Source organism: Muscardinus avellanarius (genome assembly GCF_963383645.1).
Source record: "Muscardinus avellanarius genome assembly, chromosome: 4".
Lineage (NCBI taxonomy): Eukaryota > Metazoa > Chordata > Mammalia > Rodentia > Gliridae > Muscardinus > Muscardinus avellanarius.
Window position 1 is genome coordinate 90,332,329 of NC_137789.1, and position 23,354 is coordinate 90,355,682.

At 43.2% G+C, this 23,354-nt stretch overlaps 1 protein-coding gene across 2 annotated transcripts in view; it reads left to right on the forward strand.

Annotated features, from left to right (window-relative positions):
- VCL (vinculin) overlaps window positions 1–23,354 on the forward strand; it is a gene marked incomplete at both ends in the record, with an annotated part of 143,710 nt that overhangs the window by 111,050 nt on the left and 9,306 nt on the right. For both annotated transcript variants that reach the window (XM_080694392.1, XM_080694393.1), the window contains 8 exons: window positions 2,004–2,194; window positions 4,516–4,715; window positions 7,863–7,991; window positions 11,865–12,014; window positions 15,810–15,918; window positions 17,014–17,316; window positions 19,340–19,464; window positions 21,790–21,975. In XM_080694392.1, the coding sequence (XP_080550518.1) occupies window positions 2,004–2,194; window positions 4,516–4,715; window positions 7,863–7,991; window positions 11,865–12,014; window positions 15,810–15,918; window positions 17,014–17,316; window positions 19,340–19,464; window positions 21,790–21,975 (1,393 nt within the window). The remainder of the gene's footprint in view (window positions 1–2,003; window positions 2,195–4,515; window positions 4,716–7,862; window positions 7,992–11,864; window positions 12,015–15,809; window positions 15,919–17,013; window positions 17,317–19,339; window positions 19,465–21,789; window positions 21,976–23,354) is intronic.

Here is a 23,354-nt window from a genome sequence, read left to right on the forward strand (position 1 = left end):
TTCATGAAAGAATGACACCCCCCCACACACATACACATGCACACATACTTTTCCCAGTGAGAGAGTTCTTTGAAATCTTATACTGACTAAGAGGATAATATTGGCTAAAAGAGCAAACTTGTGCTTAGGAAAATTTATTTATTTACTTATTTATTTATAAAATTTATTTATTTTGAAATAAATTTGAGAGGAGCAGAGTATACCTAATTAAGGCAGGAAGTTTTAGGGACAGAGACCAACTTGAGTACTAGCTCAAATTTAATTGTATATCAAAGCCATCATTTGGAAATCATTGTCTTACGTCCCAAGTCTTGATGATTTAGTTATAAAATATAGTGTCTATAAAAGTAGTTATAAGGTTTTTTTTTTCTTCAGTACTGGGGATGGAACCCAGGGGCATTCTACCTCTGAGCTACACCCCCAGCCCTATTTTTTATTCTTTATTTTGAAACAGGGTCTTACTGAGTTGCAAAGAGCATCACTAAGTGGCTGAGGCTGGCAGTGAACCAGGATCCTTCTGTCTCAGCCTCCCAATTGCTGGGATTATAAGTGTGCACCACCATGCCTGGTTTAGTTATATGTTCATTAATATCAGTTCTTAACAAACTTTGAAATATTCAAAGACAGAGACTTTCTTTTCAGGACCTAAACCCAAGTGTATATACATTGTAGACATTTGTTAATGTTTCTTAGTGATGAGAGATGATTAATGGTGATGTGATAAGAGCAGATCTTATGTGGTCACTCATGCCATCATCGTACTTAGGATTATAACACACACATGGACACCCATATGCACAACCGCATGGCAGCAGGAGTGGTCATGCTCAGAACCAAGGCAATCCCTTCTTTGTCTAACTTTATGATGAGGAAGGTTATAGAAGTTTTATTTTATTTTATTTATTTATTTTTGGTGGTACTGGGGGTGGAACCCAGAGGCTTTCTACCTCCGGGCTATACTCCCAGACCTATTTTCTATTTTATTTGGAAACAGGGTCTCACTAAGTAGCTGAGAGCCTCACTAAGTAGCTGAGGCTGGCTTTGAACCTGTGCGATCCTCCTGTCTCAGCCTCCCAAGCCGGGGATTACAAGCGTGCGCCACCAGGCCAGGCTGAAAATTGCAAATTTGAGGACAGCCTTGGCAATTTACGGAAACTCTGTTTCAAAAGGGATGGAGGGAATAGAATGTAGCTCAGTGGTAGAATGCACTTGGGTTTAATCCTCACTACTCCCCCACACCCCAAAAAAGTAAAAGAATCCAAGTGCTGGCTTGAACTCTGACTCCATTGTTCATTTTTGTGCCTCTATTTGTTTCCTTGTTTTTTCATGATTCTGATATTTACTTTATTGGGATGTTGTGAGAATTATATAATACAATAAGAATACTTTCAATACACCTGGTAGAATTAAGACTAAAAAGATAATATTACGCTGGGAGTGATGGAGCATACTTGGGAGGCTGAGATAGGAGGAGCGCAGGTTCAAAGCCAGCCTCAGCTACTTAGTGAGGTTCTCTGTACCTTAGTGAGACCCTGTTTAAAAAATAAAGAATAAAAAATAAGGCTGGGGACGTAGCTCGGAGGAATTGAACCCAGTATCGCCAAAAAAAAAAAAAAAGTAATATTACTACCAGTTCTCTAACTACTACTGTTGTTACTATTAGTAGAAACCTAGCTGTCTAGGCTCCTGCAATTCCAGAGGGAACTAGTGTCTTCAGGGTGGCAAGCTGCCCGTGCAGGTAACCTAGTGCTGATTGACTGAGCTCAGCTAATCAAATGATTGAGCTTGATGGAACTACAGTAAATAAAACTCACACTTAATGTCTTGACTAGGACAAGACAATCTGAAATTATGAATTCTTTATTTAAGAACCAAAGCAAAAACCTACTCTTTTAACCTAAGTTAACAATAATGATTAGCAATCTGTTATCTCATTCGCATTTCAGTCATCTCAGTATAAATAGTGTTTATATGTGACAGGATGGCTTTTTTTTTCTCTGCAGGGGTAAAGGAGATTCCCCAGAGGCACGGGCATTGGCCAAACAGGTGGCCACAGCCCTGCAGAACCTGCAGACCAAAACCAACAGGGCTGTAGCAAATAGCAGACCTGCCAAAGCAGCCGTCCACCTGGAGGGCAAGATTGAGCAAGCACAGCGATGGATCGATAACCCCACAGTGGACGACCGGGGCGTCGGTAAGGACATCAGTGCCCTTTATCCTCAGTAGACTGATCTCAGTGCTGGTGAGTCAGTTGTTGATAGGGGGCCTGGATTAACTGTAAATAAGGTGCCAGGAATGGTCCTTTAGCCACAGGTAAGCCAGCCACTTTTCAGAATGATTCCATTTCTAAATGTAGCCAGTACAGTCCCTGTTCAATCAAGAAGTATGAGTAAGAAGTGAAGAAGTATCAGAGGGGTGCTGTGGTGGCACACACCTGTGGTCCCAGTTCATGGAGGCTAAGCAGGAGGATCACAACTTCAGTGACATTGTCAGCAAGTAGTGAGACTCTCCATAACCTAGTGACAAAAATTAAAAGGGCCGGGGTGTAACTCAGAGATAGATGCCCCCAGATTCAATCCCCAGCACCAAACAAAACAAAACAGATCAGAGGATAAGTGATTCTGATGTCTGCACATAGTAAGGTCTTCATGTCAGAGCTGCTCATGGTGGCATATACCCGGGATCCCAACTACTCAGGGGGCCGAGTCAGGAAGATGGAAAATTGAGGTAATTGAGTGAGACCCTGTCTCAAAATAAAAAAAAGGTCTGGGGATGTGGCTCAGTGGTAAAGTGCTTACCTAGCATATGCAAGTGTTCATTCAATCTGAGTACAGTCCCCAACATCATAAAAACAGGGAAAGATCTAGAGTATTTCTGTGCTAACAGTTTTTGCTAAGTACCTAGATAAATATAATTTCTTTAAATAATGAGAGACATTTACCTCTGCAGGTTTTCACTTCTGAAGGCTCGTGCATCACAGTCAGCCTGAAGCATTTATAACCTAAGTGATTTTAGGAAGGCTTTAGGAAAGGTTCTGTTAGAATTTATTTTATGCTGGATGTGGTGGCGCACGCTTGTAATCCCAGCGTTTGGGAGGCTGAGACAGGAGGATCGTGGTTCGTGGACAGCCTTAGCTACTTAGTGAGGCCCTCTGCAACTCAGTGAGACACTATTTCAAAATAAAGAATAAAAAATTGGGCAGGGTATGTAGTTCAGAGGTCAAATGCCTCTGGGTTCCATTCCCAGACCCGAAAAAAAAAAAAAAAAAGAAAAAGAAAAAAACCCACAACTGTATGATTTCTATTTTTCGAGGGTTTCCGGGGCTTGACTATTTACTCCATTTACTATATTTTAAAAAATCGTTGTTGTTGTAGTAACAGGGATTGAACCCAGAAGCATTCTGCCTCTGAGCTATACCCCAAGCCCTATTCTATATTTTTTATTTTTGAAATGGGGCCTAAGTTACTGATAGCTTCACTAAGTTGATGAAGCTGGCCCCATACCTGCAATCCTCCTCTCAGTCTCTCAGATACTGAGATTATAAGTGTGTGCCACCATGCCTAGCTTAAAAAATTAAAATTTTTTATGGTGTGTGGTACTGGGGATTGAACTCAGGGGTATTCTCCTTCTGAGCTAAACCTCCAGTTCTTTTTTATTTTTTTGCTTTGAAACAAGGTTTTGTTAGGCTGCTGAAAATCTTGATAAATTGTTGAGGCTGTCTTTAAACCTTGGGACCCTCCTGTCTCAGCTTCCTAAGTACTGAGATTATAGGTGTGCACCACTACGCCCAGCTAAAAACATTTTTTTTTTCTTGCATGTGTGGTACTACATATTGAACCCAGGGGCACTTTACCTCTGAGTACACTCCCAGCCCTAGTTTATTTTTTTATTTTGAAACAAGATCTCACTGCGTTATGGAAGGTCTTATGAAGTGTCAAGGCTAGCCTGGAACCTGCAATCCTCCTGTCTCAGTCTCAAGTACTAGGATTATAAGGGTGATCCATCCAGATTATGTTTTTGTTATTGTTGCTTTTTGCAGTGCTAGAGATCAAACCCAGGGCCTTATGCATACTGGGCAAGCACTCTACTACTGACCCCTCAGACCCTAGATCATGTTTTAAAAAGATATTTAGTGAAGTGAGAATAAATGAATCAAGGAATAAAAGTTGAGCAGAAGGTGCAGCTCAGTGGTAGAGCCCTTGCCTAGCATGTACAAGGCCCTGAACTGGATCCTGAGAGCCACAAAAAAAAAAAAAAAAAAAAAAAAAAAGGAATAACAGTTAATGTATTGCTTAGCATACATGTGGACATGGGTTCAATCCCTAACACCTCACCTTGAAGTTAATGTGTTTACCCACTTTATTTATACTTTTTTGTATTTCTGAAGTGTTTTATTTTGTCAGAAAAGCCCTGTTTCCCTACAAGATGTTATGTTTAAAAAAAAAAAAAACTTACTAGACTCTATTGTATTTGCCTCCTCTGGGTCTCTGAGTTTGTGTTTTCCTCTTGGTCCAGGTCAGGCTGCCATTCGGGGTCTTGTGGCTGAAGGACATCGGCTAGCTAATGTCATGATGGGGCCTTACCGACAAGACCTTCTCGCCAAGTGTGACCGTGTGGACCAGCTGACAGCTCAGCTGGCTGACCTGGCTGCCAGGGGCGAGGGAGAGAGTCCTCAGGCGAGAGCACTGGCATCACAGCTCCAAGACTCCTTAAAGGTAGAGCCCAGGAGCACACATCATTATGTTTTTATACTTACTATAATTGAAAAAATGACAAACAGAATAGGGAATTAAACATATATGATTTTTTTGGTTAGAGAAAACAATAAGAGTATAACTAAGGATATAGGGAAATCTAGAGCTTATTAGGAAAAAGCTCACCAGTGTGTGATAGCAGCTAAAGTTCTATCTCCCAAGTTTCACACAGTTGAGAGCTTCTTCATGATTTTTGTTCTACCCACATATCACTTGTACTTTTATTTAGTCAATAGATTTACTTAAAAGAATTTTCGTGCTAGGTGTGATGATGCACGCTTGTAATCCCAGCATTCAGGAGGCTGAGACCAGAGGATCACTGTTCGTGGATAGCCTCAGCTACTTAGTGAAGCCCTCTGCAACTCAGTGAGACCCGGTTTCAAAATAAAGAATACAAAATAGGGCAGGGGGTGTAGCTCAGAGGTCAAATGCCCCTGGGTTCCATCCCCAGATCCGCAAAAAAAAAAACAACCCAAAAAACAAAACAAAATTTTTTTTTGTGTGTGGTACTGGGGATGGAACCCGGAGGCTTTCTACCTCTGAGCTATACCCTCAGCCTGATTTTTAATTTTTTATTTGGAAATAGGGTCTCACTAGGTTGGTGAGAGTCTTACTACTTGCTGAGGCTGTCCTCATACCTGCCATCTTCCTGTCTCAGCTTCCCAAGTACTGGGATTACAAGCATGTGCCACCACACCTAGTTAAAAACTGTGTGTCTATTTCCATCCCCAGTACTGCCCAAAAGAAAAAAATATTGTGTGTTTGTGTATCTGTTTTGCTGGGGATTAAACCCAGGGGCATTCTATATCCAAACTATACCCCAGTTTTACTGTATTTTTTATTTGAAAACAAGGTCTTACTAAATTGTTGAAAGTCTTCTTAAATTGCTGAGGCTGGCTTTGAACTTAAATCCTCCTGTCTCAGCCTCCCAAGTAATGGGACTACAGATGTGCCATCATGCCCAGCTAAAATTAAAAAAAAAATTTTTTTAATGTTGTACTGAGATTACAAGCATGCTTCACCATGCCCAGCTAAAAGAAAACTTTAATCCAGAAATCACAGATTTGATAAGATGGTTGTATTTTTCTAATATGTTGAAAAAGAAACACATAATTATTAAAGATAAAATTGACTCTGTAACACCTAAAGTCACATCAGGTGTCTTCAGTCAGTATATGCCACCCACATTGAGAAACAGTGGGGGTGATGGAGATTTCTTTGTATAAAATTTAATTTTGAACTGGGTGTGGTGACACATGCTTGTAATCTCTGTACTTGGGAGGCTGAGACAGGAGGATCAGGGTTTATGGACAGCCTCAGCTACTTAGTGAGGCCCTCTGCAACTTAGTGAGACCCTGTTTCAGAATAAGGAACAAAAAATAGGGCTGGGGGTATAGCTTGGAAGTAGAATGCCCCTGGGTTCAACCCCCAGCACCGCAAATAAGTAAGTGAATATTAATTAAAATAAAACTTAACTTTGTATAAAACTTTTCTTTGTAAGAAAACTTAAGTTGGAGTTGGGTGGTGCATGCCTGTAATCCCAGTACTTGGGAGGCTTAGACAGGAGGAGCATAGGTTTGTGGACAGCTTTAGCAACCTCATAAGACGTTCCACAACTTAGTGAGACCCTGTTTCAAAATAAAAAAATAAGCCAGGCATGGTGGAACACGCTTGTAATCCCCGCATTTGGGAGGCGGAGACAGGAGGATTCCGCAGGTTCAAAGCCAGCCTTGCTGGTTTAAGAGACCCTGTTTCCAAAAATAAAAATAGGTCGGGAGTGTGGCCCGGAGGTGGAAGGGTTCCATCCCCAGTACCAACACCCCCGCCCCCCCCAAAAAAAAAAAATAAGGTTGGGGCTGTAGCTCAGAAATATAATACTTTTGGTTTCAATCCCCAGTAACACACACACATACCCCAAAACAAAACACTTAACTTGCACTAAATGATATAACTATGAAAAAGATCTTGTGACTTTTTTTTAAGGCCCATGTTAAGGAATTGATACAAATATTGGTTATTGAAGTGTTTTTTTCTTTTTCCTTTCTTTCTTTTTTTTTTTTTTTTGGTAACTGGGGATTTAACTCAGGGATAATCTATCTCCAAGCTATTACTCCACCTAGCTGCCTTCCCTTCCTCCCCCTTCTTTTCTCTCTCTCTCTCTCTCTCTCTCTCTCTCTCTCTCTCTCTCTCTCTTTCCTTCCAGGTCTGGGGATGGAACCCAGGGGAATACCCCCTGCCCTATTTTTTATTCTTTATTTTTGTTTGGGTTTTTTTTTTTTTTTTTTTTTTTGGTGGTATTAGGGATGGAACCCAGGGGCCTTCTACCTCCGGGCTACACTCCCAGACCTATTTTATATTTATTTGGAAGCAGGGTCTCTTAAATCAGCTGAGGCTGGCTTCGAACCTGTGCAATCCTCCTGTCTCAGCCTCCCAAGCGCTGAGATTACAAGCGTGCGTGCGCCATCACACCTGGCTTCCTTCCTTCCTTCCTTCCTTCCTTCCTTTCTTTCTTTCTTTCTTTCTTTCTTTCTTTCTTTCTTTCTTTCTTTCTTTCTTTCTTTCTTTCTTTCCTGGGTATTGAGTTGCAGAGAGCTCACTAAGTAGCTGAGGCTGGCCATAAACCTGTGCTCCTCCTGTCTCAGCTTCCCAAGTACTAGGATTACAAGTGTGTAGCACCACACTTCGCTAGTTATTGAGTTTTTAGAAAATTTTCTATTCTTGATTTCTTTTTCCTTTTAAGATAATAAATTCCTTAGAAATATGACACTATATTCACCAAATAGTTCCTGTGGGCATCATTAGGCCCTTCCAGCACTGGAGATGGTGAGGAACTCTATCTCATCTCAGGGCCTTCTTTGAGCTCAACCTCACAATTTTCAATGTCATTTTGTAGAGGCCACCAGAAAGGAAGTAAACTTCCCTGATTTGGTAGGATAGTTTCTAGGGACATATGGGAGTCATGTCTCACCCCTTCTATTAAATATTAGACCTGTGCTAACTCAGTGTTTTGTGCATAATTGACAGTAAATATTTATTGAATTAATGTCAATGAATGAATGTGAAATAAGGATGTGCAGGACATTTTCATGTTTAATAAACATTTTTCAGGATCTGAAAGCCAGGATGCAGGAAGCCATGACTCAGGAGGTGTCAGACATTTTCAGCGATACTACAACGCCTATTAAGCTGTTGGCAGTGGCTGCCACTGCCCCTCCTGATGCACCCAATAGGGAAGAGGTAGGTATCTGAGGTCTGGCATTTTTTCTGTTGGACAGCCCTATTTTTGTAAAGGTCAAATGTTACAGTGTACATGAACAGGAGTAGTTGGGAAATTGTGAATGAAAGGTGAAAAGAGAAGGGGTAACTTTTAGCCTACCAGGCCTATCAGTGTAGAGTGTCTCATTGCAAGCAAAACGAGACCTGTCAGAGATTTAAAGCAGATGGAGTTTATTTTCATCACATATCAAGAAACACGGAAGTAGATAGGTCTGGCATTGATTCAGAAGCTAAAAACTATGAAAATGGGAATTTCTGTGATGTTCTTGGTCTGTTCCTCATAAAATGGAGTGTTTTTTGCTGTTCCAGTTATTATATTTAAGGCAGGAAGATATGAGGAATGGAAGCCTATCACAGGACTTTATTCCTTTCTTTTTTTGGTGGGGGGCAATGTGGATGGACCAAGCTACACCTCCAGCCCAATTTTATTTCTTATTTGGAAACAGGATCTCACCAGGTTGCTGAGAGCCTGGGAGGCTGGTTTCAAACCTGTGATCCTCCTTTCTCAGTCTCCCAAGTACTGGGATTACAAGCATATGTCACCATACCTGGTTAGAGCACTTTATTTTGACACAGAAGTTAGGACAATAATTTTATTTTATTTTATTTATTTATTTATTTTTTGCGGTACTAGGGATTAAACCCATGGCATTCTACCTTTGAGCAACACCCCCCCCCCCCCACCCAGCCCTATTTACTTGTTCTTTATTTTGAAACAAGTTCTCACTAAGTTGCAGAGGCCTCACTAAGTAGCTGAGGCTGGCCATGAGCCAGCAGTCCTCCTGTCTCAGCCTCCCAAGTGCTGGGATTATGAGCGTGCACCACTGCACCTGGCCAGGACAATAATTTTAAATCACTTGTTATCATTCTTCTATACAAAATGTTGCAGTGACTCTTTGCAGAATTTTTTTTTCTTGGTACTGGAGATTGAACCCAGGGGCATTTTGCCTCTAAGCTACACCCCAGCCCTGTTTTATCGTTACACAGCTGCCTGCAAAGGAAGCTAGGCAAGCAGGTGTTTGGTTTCCATCCTTTCTGATTACTGGCAGCAAAGGAGGAGTTTGGGTCAGTAGCCAAGACAATATGGAATGTTTGGGTGAAGTTTTGTCTTATTCTTGCTAGAGATCCCCATTTCTTGGCCCAGGTTGCTTGGCAGTTCTCTTTACGGTCCCCTGAGGCTAGGATGCTTCGCTGCTTTTGCATTTCCTCCTTCTCTGGGTTTCATACTAGTGGACTCAGCTCTTTCCTGGCCCTTCCCATCCAGGTGCTTCATCCGTTCCTCAGCATGTTGACCTCCTTCTCTCTTGAAAATTTGCCTGTCAGCATTGACTTTCCCTTCCCCTCATCATCTCATATCAAATAACTCAGACATGTTAACTTGATCTCACAAATTCTTTCTTTCTTTCTTTCTTTCTTTCTTTCTTTTTTTTTTTTTTTTGGTACTGGGAATGGAACCCGGGGGGATTCTGTCTTTGAGCTGCATCCCCAGCACTATTTTTTTAAATTCTTTATTTTGCAACAGAGTTTCACTGAGTTGCAAAGGACAGCATTAAGTAGCAGAGGCTGTCCTCCATCCTCCTGTCTCAGCCTCCCAAATGCTGGGATTACAAGCGTGTGCCACCATGCCTGGCTTTTTTTTTTTTTTAAACAAGATCTTGCCAAGTTGCTGAGGGTGGCTTTGAACCTGTGATTCTCCTATCTCAGCTTCCCATGTACTGGGATTACAGGTGTGTATCACCATGCCTGGCTCACAAAAATTTCTGGAATTCTTCCCATTTTCCATTCATGTTACCACACTCTGATTTGGGCCCTTGCTCCTCACGCCTGTATGCCTGCATAGCTCTAACTGGTCTTCCTTGAATCTGTCATTTAGACCACCAATAAGAAAAAAAAGAAAGAAAGAAGATTTGGCCTTGATATTCTTTGGTTGAGTGCTTCTGCGGACCTTTCCTTCACTGTAGGATAAAGCCAGAGCTGTGAACTGTCTTTTAAATACTAATTGTGTGTGAATTCCCTACAATCCCCAGCCTCGGGGTTATGCTGTACTCTGAGGCCACGCAGCAACAATACCTAGCTGTCATTTCTTGCAAACTCTGCTCTTCCCTTGTCTCTGTTCTGTGTCTCTGCCTAATTACCTTCTCATTCTTTTTTCCACCTCAGCCCTCTTTATTCTTTACCCTGTTGTCCTTTACTTCCTGGATGGGTTACATGCCGTTCCTCTTGCTCCTGTAATCTCAGTGTTAAGCCCACTGCACATGGTAGACTGCATTATAGATAGCCGTTTGGGGCTCTCTTTTCCCCATGGAGCCGTGAGCTCCTCGAGTTGCAGATGTGTATTATTTCTTATTCAGTTCTTTATTTTCAGCACCTGCCCCAAGGGAGAAATAGAATAGGTGGTTAGTAAATTTTGGTCGAGGCCAAAGCAGTCACTTGAATCAGAGAGAGAATCAGACATGGTTTGGGCTGGAGCAGTCATCCAAGTTAGGCAACAGACCTGTAGATCCGGAGTGTGGGACCAGCTGAGAGAAGGAACAAGGGCTGAGAGCAGAAGGGACTAGGAGATCAAGGGCTGAGAGCAAAAGGGACTAGGAGATCAAGGGGTTTTAAGCAGAGGTTCTGAGTATTAAATGGCAAGAAACCAGAAATCTGAGTCTAAACAAGAGGCCAGGATGGGAAAGAGATGAGAGGATAGACACAGAACACTGCAGTGACTGGAGTCAGAGGTAGACACCAACTGTGGGCAGGCAGATGCTCAGGAAGGGGTAAAAAAAGCAGAGGATGCTCTCTGCCTGGCAGCTCCTGGTGTCTTGTGTGTGCAGTGTAGACCTGACCCAGTGCTGTTTGGTCTGCCTTGCTTTTGTGTGTGTGTGTGTGGGGGGGTACTGGGGTTCCTGGAAGCCCTTCTATTTCCGGGCTACACTCCCAGACCTATTTTATATTTTTATTTGGAAACAGGGTCTCTTAAGCCAGTGCTGCTGGCTTTGAACCTGCACAATCTTCCTGTCTCCGCCTCCCAAGCACGGGGATTACAAACGTGCACCACCTTGCCCGGCCTGCATTGCTTTTTAAAGTGTCAATTCTAAGAATGTTACCCAAATATATAATGGAAGAACTTTTGTTATTTTAAGTAAGTTAAATCGTCACTTTTGTGATATATAACCTTGTATGACATCCATATTGAAGGAAAAATTAACATTTTTAACTTTGAGAGCCACAGAAACATCAAGCAGGTGGTGTTGCATGTGGAGTTAATAAAAGTCAGCCATCCTTGCCCTTGTATCTGGCCCAGAGTTGAATACCAGCCATCCTTTTTCCCATGGAAGTTAAGGGCAGGGTTGTTATAATATTAATGGTAATGGAATATATGAGAGATACTGCTCAGCCCAGTTTAGGACGCTTAGTGGATATTCTTGGCTTGTAATATATCTAGCTACCTACAGAGTGTGTAGTGGGTTTTATCTTCTTCAAACTGGAGGTTAAAACTTTTGGAAATGGGAATTATTTAGTCTTCACATTCTGTGAACTCCTTGTTGAAGAGTGTTCACTGCTATGTGTCCTGATTGCAATTGGTAAGTAAGGTTGTACTGAAATTCAGGTGTGTGTGTGTGTGTGTGTGCGTGCGCGCGCTTGTGGCTATGATGCGAATGGCTGATCCTCTGAGGAGACACATCATAGCCAGGGTTTTTCACTGACTCTTGTTTAAGCACTAGGGTTTGATGTTATCTCTAAAATCTCTGAGAAGTTGCCGCATCTGCTTAAAGAAAGACTTCGTATCCTGCCTGATGCATTTTACTGAAATAGATTTTCTAAATGTCTTTGTTTTTTCCCCCCAAGGTATTTGATGAGAGGGCAGCAAACTTTGAAAGCCATTCAGGAAGGCTTGGAGCCACAGCAGAGAAGGCAGCTGCTGTTGGAACTGCTAATAAATCAACAGTGGAAGGCATTCAGGCGTCAGTGAAGACCGCCCGAGAACTCACACCCCAGGTTGATTTTCTTGCTCTTCATTTCAGTACTCACCATACAGTCTTCAGTAAAGAAAATTAATTAAAAAGGCTGGGGATGTAGCTTAGTGGTAGAGCACTTGCCCAGCAATACTGCAAAACAAAACAAAACAACACCCCCCCCCCGAAAAAAAACCCCTAAAAACTAAAATAAAGGCAGAAAGAAAATTAATTATAAAACACTTTATACATTTTTTATTTATACATTTTATTTATTTGTTTGTTTGTTTGTTTTTGCGGTACTGGGCGTGGGACCCAGGGGCATTCTGTCTTCGAGCTACATGCCCAGCCCTATTTTTTTTTCTTTATTTTGAAACTGGGTCTCACTGAGTTGCAGAGGGCCTCACTAAGTAGCTGAGGCTGTCCATGAACCACAGTCCTCCTGTCTCAGTCCCCCAAATGTTGGGATTATAAGCATGTGCCACTATGCATGGCTTATTTATACATTTAAAAAATACATATTCACAGTGTCACACTTGAGATTTTTTTTTTCTTCAGTACTAGGAATGGACCCAGAGGTATTCTGCCTCTTAGCTAGACCCTCAGCCCTATTTTTTAAATTTTTATTTTGAAACAGGGTCTCAGTAAGTTGCAGAGTGCCTCACTAAGTAGCTGAGGCTGGCTGCAAACCTGCAATTCTCCTGTCTCAGTCTCCTAAGTACTGGGATTACAAGTGTGTGCCACCACACCCAGCTCAGACTTGAGATTTTAGAGTTAGTACTTAGAACACAGGAATTTTAATTTATACAGTTTGGTATTGTTGATTTTTTTTTTTTTTTTTTTTTTTTACAATGGCCATATATTAGGGTTTTTTTGTTTGCTTGTTTTGTTTTATTTTGTTTTGCAGTACTGGGGATGGAACCCAGGGGCATTCTACCTCTGAGCTACACCCCCCAGCCCTATTTTTTGTTTCTTTATTTTGCAAAGGGTCTCACTGAGTTACAAAAGGCCTCACTAAGTAGCTGAGGCTGTCTGTGAACTGCGATCCTCTTGTCTCAGCCTCCCAAATGCTGGGATTACAAGCATGCGCCACCATGCCCAGCTTTGTATATTGGTTTTTAAATTTTAAAATTTTTTTAGTGGTATTGGTGATTGAATCCAGAGGCATTCTACCTCTGAACTATACTCCTAGCCCTACTTTCTTTCTTTCTTTCTTTCTTTCTTTCTTTCTTTCTTTCTTTCTTTCTTTCTTTCTTTCTTTCTTTTTGCGGGTTTGGGGATGGAACCCAGGCGCATTTGACCCCCAAGTTAGAGCCCCTGCCCTATTTTTAAATTTTTATTTTGAAACAGCGTCTCACTAAGTTGCAAAGGGCTTCACTAAGTAGCTGAGGCTGTCTGCGAACCACGATCCTCTAGGCTCAGCCTCCCGAATGCTGGGATTACAAGCGTGCTCCACTACACCTGGCTCCTATTTTATTTTTAAATTTGAAACAAGGTCTCACTAAATTGCAGAGGGCCTTGGTAAGTTGCTGAGGTTGGCCTCAAATCTGCGACCCTCCTGTTTGAGCCTCCCAAGTACTGGATTATAAGTGTCTGACACCATGCCCTGCTCATATATTAGGTTTTTTTGTTTGTTTTGCGGTCCTGGGGGTTGAACCCAGGGGCATTCTACCTTGGAGCTATATCCCATCCCTATTTTTTATTTTTTATTTGGAAATAGGGTTTTACTAATTTTTGGAGGGCCTCACTAAGTAGCTGAGGCTGTCTTTAAAGCTACGATCCTCCTGTCTCAGCCTCCTGAGTACTGGGATTACAAGTGTGCACCACCATATATATACATATATGTACATATATATACATATATATATATATATATACATATATACATATATGAGATGGAAAAAAAAATATATATATGGTTTTTTTTTTTTGGTACTAGAGGTATTGAACCCAGGGGCATTTTACCGCCAAGCTAAATCCCCAGCCCTATTTTTTTATTCTTTATTTTGAAACAGGGTCTCACTAAGTTGGGGATGGCCTTACTAAGTAGCTGAGGTTGCCCATGAACCTGTAATCCTCCTGTCTCAGCCTCCCAAATCCTGGAATTACAAACATGTGCACCACGCCCAGCTTCATATCTTAGTTTTTTTTGTTTTTTTTTTTTTTTTGGTGGTACTGGGGTTCCTGGAAGCCCTTCTACCTCCAGGCTACACTCCCAGACCTATTTTATATTTTTGAAACAGGGTCTCTTATCCAGAATACATATATAATGAGAAAAATATTTGGATAATCTTCAGAAGTTAGCTCGTTTCTATTACAGAGGATTAAAAAAAAAAAAAGTCAAAGTCAGCTGTGTCCATAGCTTGTTTTCTTTTTTCTGTTTAACTGTATAATCCAGGTATACAGTGAATTATATAATCAAAATATAGCTAGTAAGTTTGGGAGCAAAAAAAAATTGGGAACAAGAGGAAATAAATTGGACAAGGATTAAAGTTTTAACAGGTGATAGGGTTTTTTTTTGTTTTTTTTTTTTGGTGCTGGAGATTGAACCCAGGGACATTCTACCTCTGAGTTACACCCCTAGACCTATTTTTTTATTTTTATTTTGAAACAAGTCTCGGTAGGTTGATGAGAGTCTTACTCCTTGCTGAGGCTGTCCTTGAACCTGCAATCCTCCTGTCCCAGCCTCCTAAGTACTGGAATTACAGGCTTGCACCATTGCGCCTACCTTGAATAGTTTCTTTGTTAATGATGCTTTTTAAGATGGAGGAATTGGCATAAAGGATATTTATTAATTTATTTATTTTTGTGGTATTGGGGATAGAACCTAGGGGCTTTTCTACCTCTGGGCTATACCCCAAGTCCTGTTTTATATTTTATTTGGAAACATGGTCTCACTAAGTTGCTGAGAGCCTCACTAAGTAGCTGAGGCTGGCTTCAAATCTTTGTGATCCTCTTGTCTCAGCCTTCCAAGCTCTGGGATTACAAGTGTGTGCCACCACACCTGGCTTTATTTTTTAATTTATTTTGGTACTGGGGATGGAGCTCAAGGGCATTCTACCCTTGAGCTCTACCTTCATATCTGCTTTATTCTTTATCTTGAAATAGGATGTCACTAAGTTGCAGAGGGCCTCACAAGAAGCTGAGGCTGGCTGCGAACCGTGATCCTCCTGTCTCAGTCTCCCAAGTACTGGGATTATAAACATGCGCCACCACGCCTAGCTGGCCTAAAGGGTGTGTGTGTGTGTGTGTGTGTGTGTGTGTGTGTGTGTAATGTTTTGTTATGTAGTCTTCTAATGTATCAAACATTCACCTGGGTATGGTGGCGCACTTCTCTAATTCTAGTACTTGGGAAGCTGAGAGAGGAAGGTCACAGGTTCAAGATCTGCCTCAGTAACCTAATGACACCCTGTTTCTAAAGAAAAATATAAAGAGCTGGAGGAATTTGAATGCCCTGGGTTCAATCCCCAGCACACATACAAACAAAACAAAACAAACGTTCGTTAACTTTAGCTTACCATCGTGGCCGGGGGTGTAGCTCAACGGTAGAGCACTTGCATGGCAGTGCATGAGGCCCTGGGTTTGATCCTCAGCACCCCAGTCCCTCAAATAAATAAAATGAAGCCACTGATTATGAATCTTTGTGCAGAGAGCCCACACTGGGGAACTACTTATGAGACCACTGAGACCAGACTTAGTGCGCTCAGCCCCAGAAGACCCCTGCGGATGCTTGGCTGTGTGGTGCTCTCTGTATGAAAGAGGAAAGCGCTTCACTGCAGCAGATTTGTACTTGAGTGTGCAGGGCTCTCGTGTTTGAAGGTTGTTTTCTCGTTGGCAGGTTGTCTCGGCTGCTCGCATTTTACTTAGGAACCCTGGAAATCAAGCTGCTTATGAACACTTTGAAACCATGAAGAACCAGTGGATCGATAATGTTGAAAAAATGACAGGTAGAGTTTTCTGTAACGTTCTTGTCTAGTTCATGGGGAATGCGTTCTGAGAAACTGAAGCAGGACGGTGATGTTACTCAGCTGTAAATGGATAAAGGGCCAGTCATGTGCTCAACGGTGTACTTGGCTCTGATTAAGAATGCTAAGCAGTGGCGGCTTTTCATTCAAGCCTTGCAACCTTGTCCTGAGAGAGACTGTTTGAGTCTCTCTTCTTTGAATGCCACCCTCCCAGTGTGATGTTTATTGTTACAGCTCCTATCTTTCCTTTGAATAGTGTCTTTGCCCAGTCAGAGGCAGAGTTTGGTTTCAGAGGCTGGGAGGCGGTGTTTGTGGATACAGTAAGTGTCCCTGTCATTTTCAGTGGGTTCACATTTCAAGGACCCACAATGGCTACCATTTAATACAACTTGTCTCAGAGTTTCCTCCAACTTAATCAACTACGTAGCTTAAAAAAAAAACACCAACCACCAACAAACGTCTGTCTGTGCGAGTGAAGTAGCACCTCCGAATCTTCTCCATTCTCTGTGGAGGAAGGGAAGGGATGGGGAGTGTAGGCTCTTCGCCTCCCCGCAGAGCCTGCTGTGACAGGGGTCTGTACCAGCCAGAGATGAAAGTGGAGCTCCCGTAGTGTCTGAAGAGAGGTAACGGAAACAAGGAGCAGGCTGTCAGGGTTATTGGAATCCTCCGTGTGGCTCGTCTTGGGCACTGCAAGCTGCCAACAATCAACAGATGGCTGGGGAGCGAGACAGGAAGGGAGAAAATATTATTAACAGATAATGTGGTGGTGAAGTGGTGAAGGTTTCAACGCAATCTTGTGTCCTCCTGTCTGCATTTCTGGTCGTCTGTGGTGGACACAAGAAGGCCAGTGACCACGGTTGGTATTAATACTGCAAGTCCATGTGGCCTACTTGGCTATGTCTTCACTTTTTTTTTTTAATTGTAGTGTTTACCTGGAAGCTTTTGATTGTTCGGAATAGTTTTGAGCTGAAGGAAAGACTTCTGAGTGTTGTCATAAGAAGTGAATGGGCAATGAATGTTTTGGAGTCTCTGTTCTACTAAAATAGTAACTAAATTCCATTTCTGTTCTCCTGACAGGGCTGGTGGACGAAGCCATTGACACTAAATCTTTGTTGGATGCTTCTGAAGAAGCGATTAAAAAAGACCTGGACAAGTGTAAGGTAGCCATGGCCAACATTCAGCCTCAGATGCTGGTTGCCGGGGCAACCAGCATTGCTCGTCGGGCCAACCGGATTCTGCTGGTGGCTAAGAGGGAGGTGGAGAATTCTGAGGATCCCAAGTTCCGCGAGGCCGTGAAAGCTGCCTCTGATGAACTGAGCAAAACAATCTCTCCGATGGTGATGGATGCAAAGGCTGTGGCTGGAAACATTTCTGACCCTGGTAAGCAACAGGCATAGTGTGGTTCACCTCAGCTGAAAGGCTGACTCAGGGAACGCAGTGAGAGAACACGCCCCACACAGCTACCACAAAAACTCTACACACTCAGAGAAGGCTAGAGTAATCCTTTTCTGTCTGAATCTCTGCAGTATTGGCAGGTGCATTGCTCTTTGAGTCAGCTTCTCTGTTCTTCTCTCTCTCCTCTCTCCTCTCTCCTCTCTCCTCTCTCCTCTCTCCTCTCTCCTCTCTCCTCTCTCCTCTCTCCTCTCTCCTCTCTCCTCTCTCCTCTCTCCTCTCTCCTCTCTCCTCTCTCCTCTCCCCTCTCCCCTCTCCCCTCTCCCCTCTCTCCTCTCTCCTCTCCCCTCTCCCCTCTCCCCTCTCCCCTCTCCCCTCTCCCCTCTCCCCTCTCCCCTCTCCCCTCTCCCCTCTCCCCTCTCCCCTCTCCCCTCTCCCCTCTCTCCTCTCTCTCTCTCTCTCTCTCTCTCTCTCTCTCTCTCTCTCTCTCGGATTGAACTCCCAGGCATTCTACTTTAAAGTAACACCCTCAGCTCAATATTTTATTTTTATTTTGAAACAAGGTCTTGCTAGGTTGATGAGAGTCTCACTACTTGCTGAGGCTGTCCTTGAACCTGCGATCCTCCTGTCTTAGCCTCTAAATACTGGGATGGATTACAGTCATGGGCCACCACCCCCAGCTTCTTAGTGCTTTCTTAAGGTTGTCTGGATAACTAGTTCCTAGCCCCGTTCAGTCATTATTTTGAAAATATCTCAAAAGATGCATGATTAAGCCGGGCGTGGTGGCACATGCTTATAATCCCTGCAGTTGGGAGGCACAGACAGGAGGATCGCGCTGGTTCGAAGCCAGCCATGCTGGCTTACGAGACCCTGTTTCAAATAAAAATATAAAAATAGGTCTGGGAGTGTAGCCCGGAGGTAGAAGGGCTTCCAGGAACCCCAGTACCACACACACACACAAAAAGCATGATTACCAATTTACCAGCCACTTAGCTTATCTAACTACTGTACATTCTCCTGTAGTTTTCTTAAAATGCGTTTTGGCTCTAAAGCATTTTTCATTTAATTGAATCTGAAGGGCTTAAGTTAACTCTGGGTCTTCTTTAACTGAATTTTTATTTTGTTTTTGGTACCACTGAAGCAGAGTGTATTTGGAGCCACCCCTTTGGTTGGAATCATCTGAATTCCTTCTTGTTTTAAGTACCCAGTATTTATTTATTTATTTATTTGTTTGTTTTTTAAGTTTTGGTGGTGCTGGGGATTGAACCCACGGGCATCCTACCTCCAAGTTATACCCCAGCTCTATTTTTATATGGAAATAGAGTATCCCCAAGTTGCGGAGGCTGGCCTCAAATCCGCGCTCCTCCTATCTCAGCCTGGCCAAGTCCTGGAGTTCCAAGCGTGTGCACCACGCCCGGCTGGCCTCCAGGATCGAATCTCATGTGTGAGTAGAATGCAGAGAGCATGTGGGTGGAGAGGCTGCCTTATTCACCCTGCCGGTGCAGACTCTTCTAATATCAATATTCGGGAGCCACCGTCACTAAGGACTGCTTGCTTCCCTACTTGGAGTTTCTAGTATCTTGATTCCTGACTCCCAGGTGAGTAGACCAGCAGCACCTCAGCCTAAGGGCTGGAATGATGAGTGCCAAGTAGAGCAGAGGAGCAGCAGGAAGGCGAGAAGGGCTCCAGGAGTGTGTGCCTAGCCTGACTTCGCCCACATTCTGCTTGGGCACACTTACCTTGACGGCCTTATCAGGAGAGGTGATGGCCGCCCTCTGCACACTCAGCAGTCTCCTGAGTACTTGCTGGAGGCAGGGATGCCAGGACACTCCCTGCTCTCTGCAGGCCTCAGGCAGCTGACCCTGCCTCCTTCCCCCTTCAGTCATGGCTTATGATTCTAACTGGCAGCTTCACATCCGTCTTCTGTGAAAGAAAACTAGTTCTTCTGCTGGACAGACAGTGCTTCAGGTACTGACCTGCCTGGCTGAAAGTGAGCGTATCTTGTGTTTAGGCCTGCAAAAGAGCTTCCTGGACTCAGGATATCGGATCCTGGGAGCCGTGGCCAAGGTCAGAGAAGCCTTCCAACCTCAGGAGCCTGACTTCCCGCCGCCTCCACCAGACCTTGAACACCTCCGTGTAAGTAAATTCAGAGACGGGAGCATTGAGCAGCAAGGTGATGAGGATGTAGCAAGAGAGAGGTAAAATGTTGTAGAGAAGAGCCACGTGCCTTGGGCTAGCTTTTACTTGAACTTCAGGCAGAGACAGATGTCAGGTTTTTTCCTAAATGTAGCAGTGTCATAGTCTCATGCTTGCGCCGGGGCTGGTGGCCCTGTGTGTGGCCTGCTGTGATGGCTGTGCCTGGGCAGAGGTGCCGCTTCGGTAAGTGTGGATACAAGAGTGACAGGAGCGACCTGTGGCCAGATAGTCACACGGCTTGTGGGGAGGAACTGTATGTGTTCCCAGTTATGAATGGGAAAACTGGAGTGTTGAGAATCTGGTGTAAGTTCTTTCCTTTACTTGACTTTTCCTTTTTAGTAACAAAAGTAATGCATGCTTTTTAAAAAAAGTTTTTGAGTCAACAATAATATAATAATAATAACAACCATTATTATTATTATCTCTTTTTCTTTTTGCCAGTACTGGGGACTGAACCCAGGGTCTTTATATCACTGAGTTACATCCCCAGCCCTGTTTATTTTTCTTTCTTTTCTTTTTTTGTAGCACTGGGAATTGAACTGAGGGGCATTCAACCTCTGAGTCCCCCCCCCCCTTTTTTTTTTTTGCGGTACTAGGGATGGAACCCAGGGGCATTCTACCTTTGAGCCCTATTTTTACCCCAGTCCTAATTTTATTTTTTATTTTGAAATAGGGTCTCACTGACTTACAGAGGGCCTCACTAAGTAGCTGAGGCTGTCTGTGAAACAATCCTCCTGTCTCGCTAGGTTGCTGAGAGTCTTACTACCTGCTGAGGCTGTTCTCCAATTGCAGTCCTCCTGTCTCAGCCTTCCAAGTACTGATATTACAGGTGTGTGCCACCACACGCAGCTATTTTTCTAATTTTGAGATAGGCTCTCACCGTGTTGCCCAGGCTTGCCTTCAATTTGTGCTTCTCCTGCCTCAGTCTTCAGACAACCTGGAATTACAGTAGTGGGACTATAATGTGCCTGCCTTTAAAATCTTTTTTTTTTTTTTTTGGTAGTACTTGGGGTGGAACCCAGAGGCTTTCTACCTCTGGGCTATACTCCCAGACCTATTTTCTATTTTATTTGGAAACAGGCTCTCACTAAGTTGCTGAGGGCCTCACTGAGTAGCTGAGGCTGGCTTTGAACCTGTGCGATCCTCCTGTCTCGGCCTCCCAAGAGCGGGGATTACAAGCGTGCGCCACCACACCCGGCTGCCTTTAAAATCTTTTGATACTCCTTACTTACCAAAGTGCCATGAATATATTTTTCCATGTTTTAGCTAGCTGGGCATTATCTTGCACATAGAAATCTTAGAAAGAGAAATAATTATTATATTTAAGATATTTATTCTAACTACTGATGTAGGGAATAATTTTATTTGTGTGTGAATGAGTGTGTGTGTGTGTGAGTGTGAGTGTGTGTGTGTTTGTGTGTGTGTATGTGGTACTGGGGGTGGAACCCAGAGGCTTTTACCTTCGGGCTCTACTCCCAGACCTATTTTATATTTTATTTGGAATTTCACTAAGGGTCTCCCTAAGTTGCTGAGAGCCTCACTAGGTAGCTGAGGCTGGCTTTGAACCTGTGCCATCCTCCTGTCTCAGCCTCCCAAGTGCTGGGATTCAAGCGTGCGCCACCATGCCTGGCTCAATAACTTGTATTTTGATTTATAATAATTTGTTTTACTCTCATTGTTTTTTTTTCCTGTATTTAATGTAAATAAAAGATGTTAAGTTGGTTAAGGTCAAAATTGGGTCATTGTACACATAGCTGAAGAATATATACTGCTTTCCCACTCAACATTTAGAAAACATTTTTTTTTTTTTTTGACCATCTGGACTCTTGATGGGTAGTTAGGGCAAGGAAAGGAAGGTATTCTGGGGACTGGCCACTATGTCATCAACAGAGGCAGGACAGAGTCAGGATCCTGGTGGTCATTTGAGACACATGGAACCCAAGGCCCAAGTGGTAAGCTCTGCTTTTTAGCTGCCCTTTGATGGAAACAGAACCTGCACCTGCTGTGGGACCAGCGTGGGATCTTTCATTTGGCAGTGCACCGTATGCTGCCCTGGAATATGACCAGCACGGTAGTGGTTAGATTTTTGTGGAGAAAAAAATCTGTTTCTAATCTGCAGGTGGTCCTTGTGGCTTAGTCTGGGTGGTCTTAAATGGGGTCTTTGTGGGTAGCTTTTCTAAAGATACTTTTTAGTGGAAAGGAAAGAATTCTAGGGGGAAATAGTTCTGAGGGTTTTACTTACAACCTACTTACTCTCTTTCGTAGCTAACAGATGAGCTTGCTCCTCCCAAACCACCTCTGCCTGAGGGTGAGGTCCCTCCACCCAGGCCTCCACCACCAGAGGAAAAGGATGAGGAGTTCCCTGAGCAGAAAGCCGGGGAAGCCATCAACCAGCCAATGATGATGGCTGCCAGGCAGCTCCACGATGAAGCTCGCAAATGGTCTAGCAAGGTAAATAATGAGGCTTTTCTTGTTCGGGCTGGACCTTTCTTCTTAGAAAGGATGAAGAGGCGTGCACACAGCCCGGGAAGACGAGTCCAGATGGAGTCACCTTCTCTCTTTGCTTTGGTTCTTCTTTTACCAACAGCATGTTCCTCTCCTTACTTGTGATTTAGTGTTTCTGGTGCTTGATGGATTCTCCTTGCAGCAAGAGTGAGATCTAGGATGCCTGTGGTTTGAGAAGAGGGCTCCTTTTCTATTTGCTTGTTAGAGTGCCAGCTCTCCTGACCCAGGACATTTGAGGTCTTTTATAATTATGTATATTTTTCTTGTTGAATGTTTCTGGTTTTTAAATCTTTAAGTTTTTCTTGTGGTACTGGGCATTGAACCCAGGGGCATTCTACCTCCAAGCTACACCCTCAGCAGTATTTTATTTTTTATTTTGAAATAGTGTCTCTCAAAGTTTTGGAGGGCCTCACTAAGTAGATGAGGCTGGCCATTAACCTGTGATCCTCCTTTCTTAGCCTCCCAAGTACTGGGATAACATATGTGCACCACCATGCCTGGCTTGTTAAACATTTTTTGAATGCTCCATTGCTAAGTGTCAGAACTCCAAATATGAAACTGTTTTATGGGCTACACCAAAGCTAGCAATTTTGTTTGTAATTTCCTTCTATTTATGCATTAGAAACAGATAGATTGGTATTTTATTTTTTATTTTTATTTATTATTTTTTATGGTGGTGCTGGGGGTGGAACCCAGCGACTTTTCTACCTCCAGGCTACATTCCCAGACCTATTTTATATTTTATTTGGAAACAGGGTCTCACTAAGTTGCTGAGAGCCTCACTAAGTAGCTGAGGCTGGCTTCGAACCTGCGCTATCCTCCTGTCTCAGCCTCCCAAGTGCTGGGATTAGAAGCGTGCACCACCACACCCAGCTTAGATTTGTGTTTTAGAAACCATGTGTTTTAGCCGGGCGTGGTGGCGCACGCTTGTAATCCCCGCGCTTGGGAGGCTGAGACAGGAGGATCGCATGGGTTCGAAGCCAGCCTCAGCTACTTAGTGAGGCTCTCAGCAACTTAGTGAGAGCCTGTTTCCAAATAAAATAAAAAATAGGTCTGGGAGTATAGCCTGGAGGTAGAAAGCCTCTGGGTTCCACCCCCAGTACCAAAAAAAAAAAAAAAAAAGAAACCATGTGTTTTAGCTGGGTGTGATGGCGCACACTTGTAATCCCAGTACTTGGGAGGCTAAGACAGGATAATCACAGTTTTGCGGCCAGCCTCAGCAACTTAGTGAGGATCTCTGCAACTTGGGGAGACTGTTTCAAAATTAAAAAACAAAAACAAAAAACAAATAGGAGCCAGGCGTAGTGGCATACACTTGTAATCCC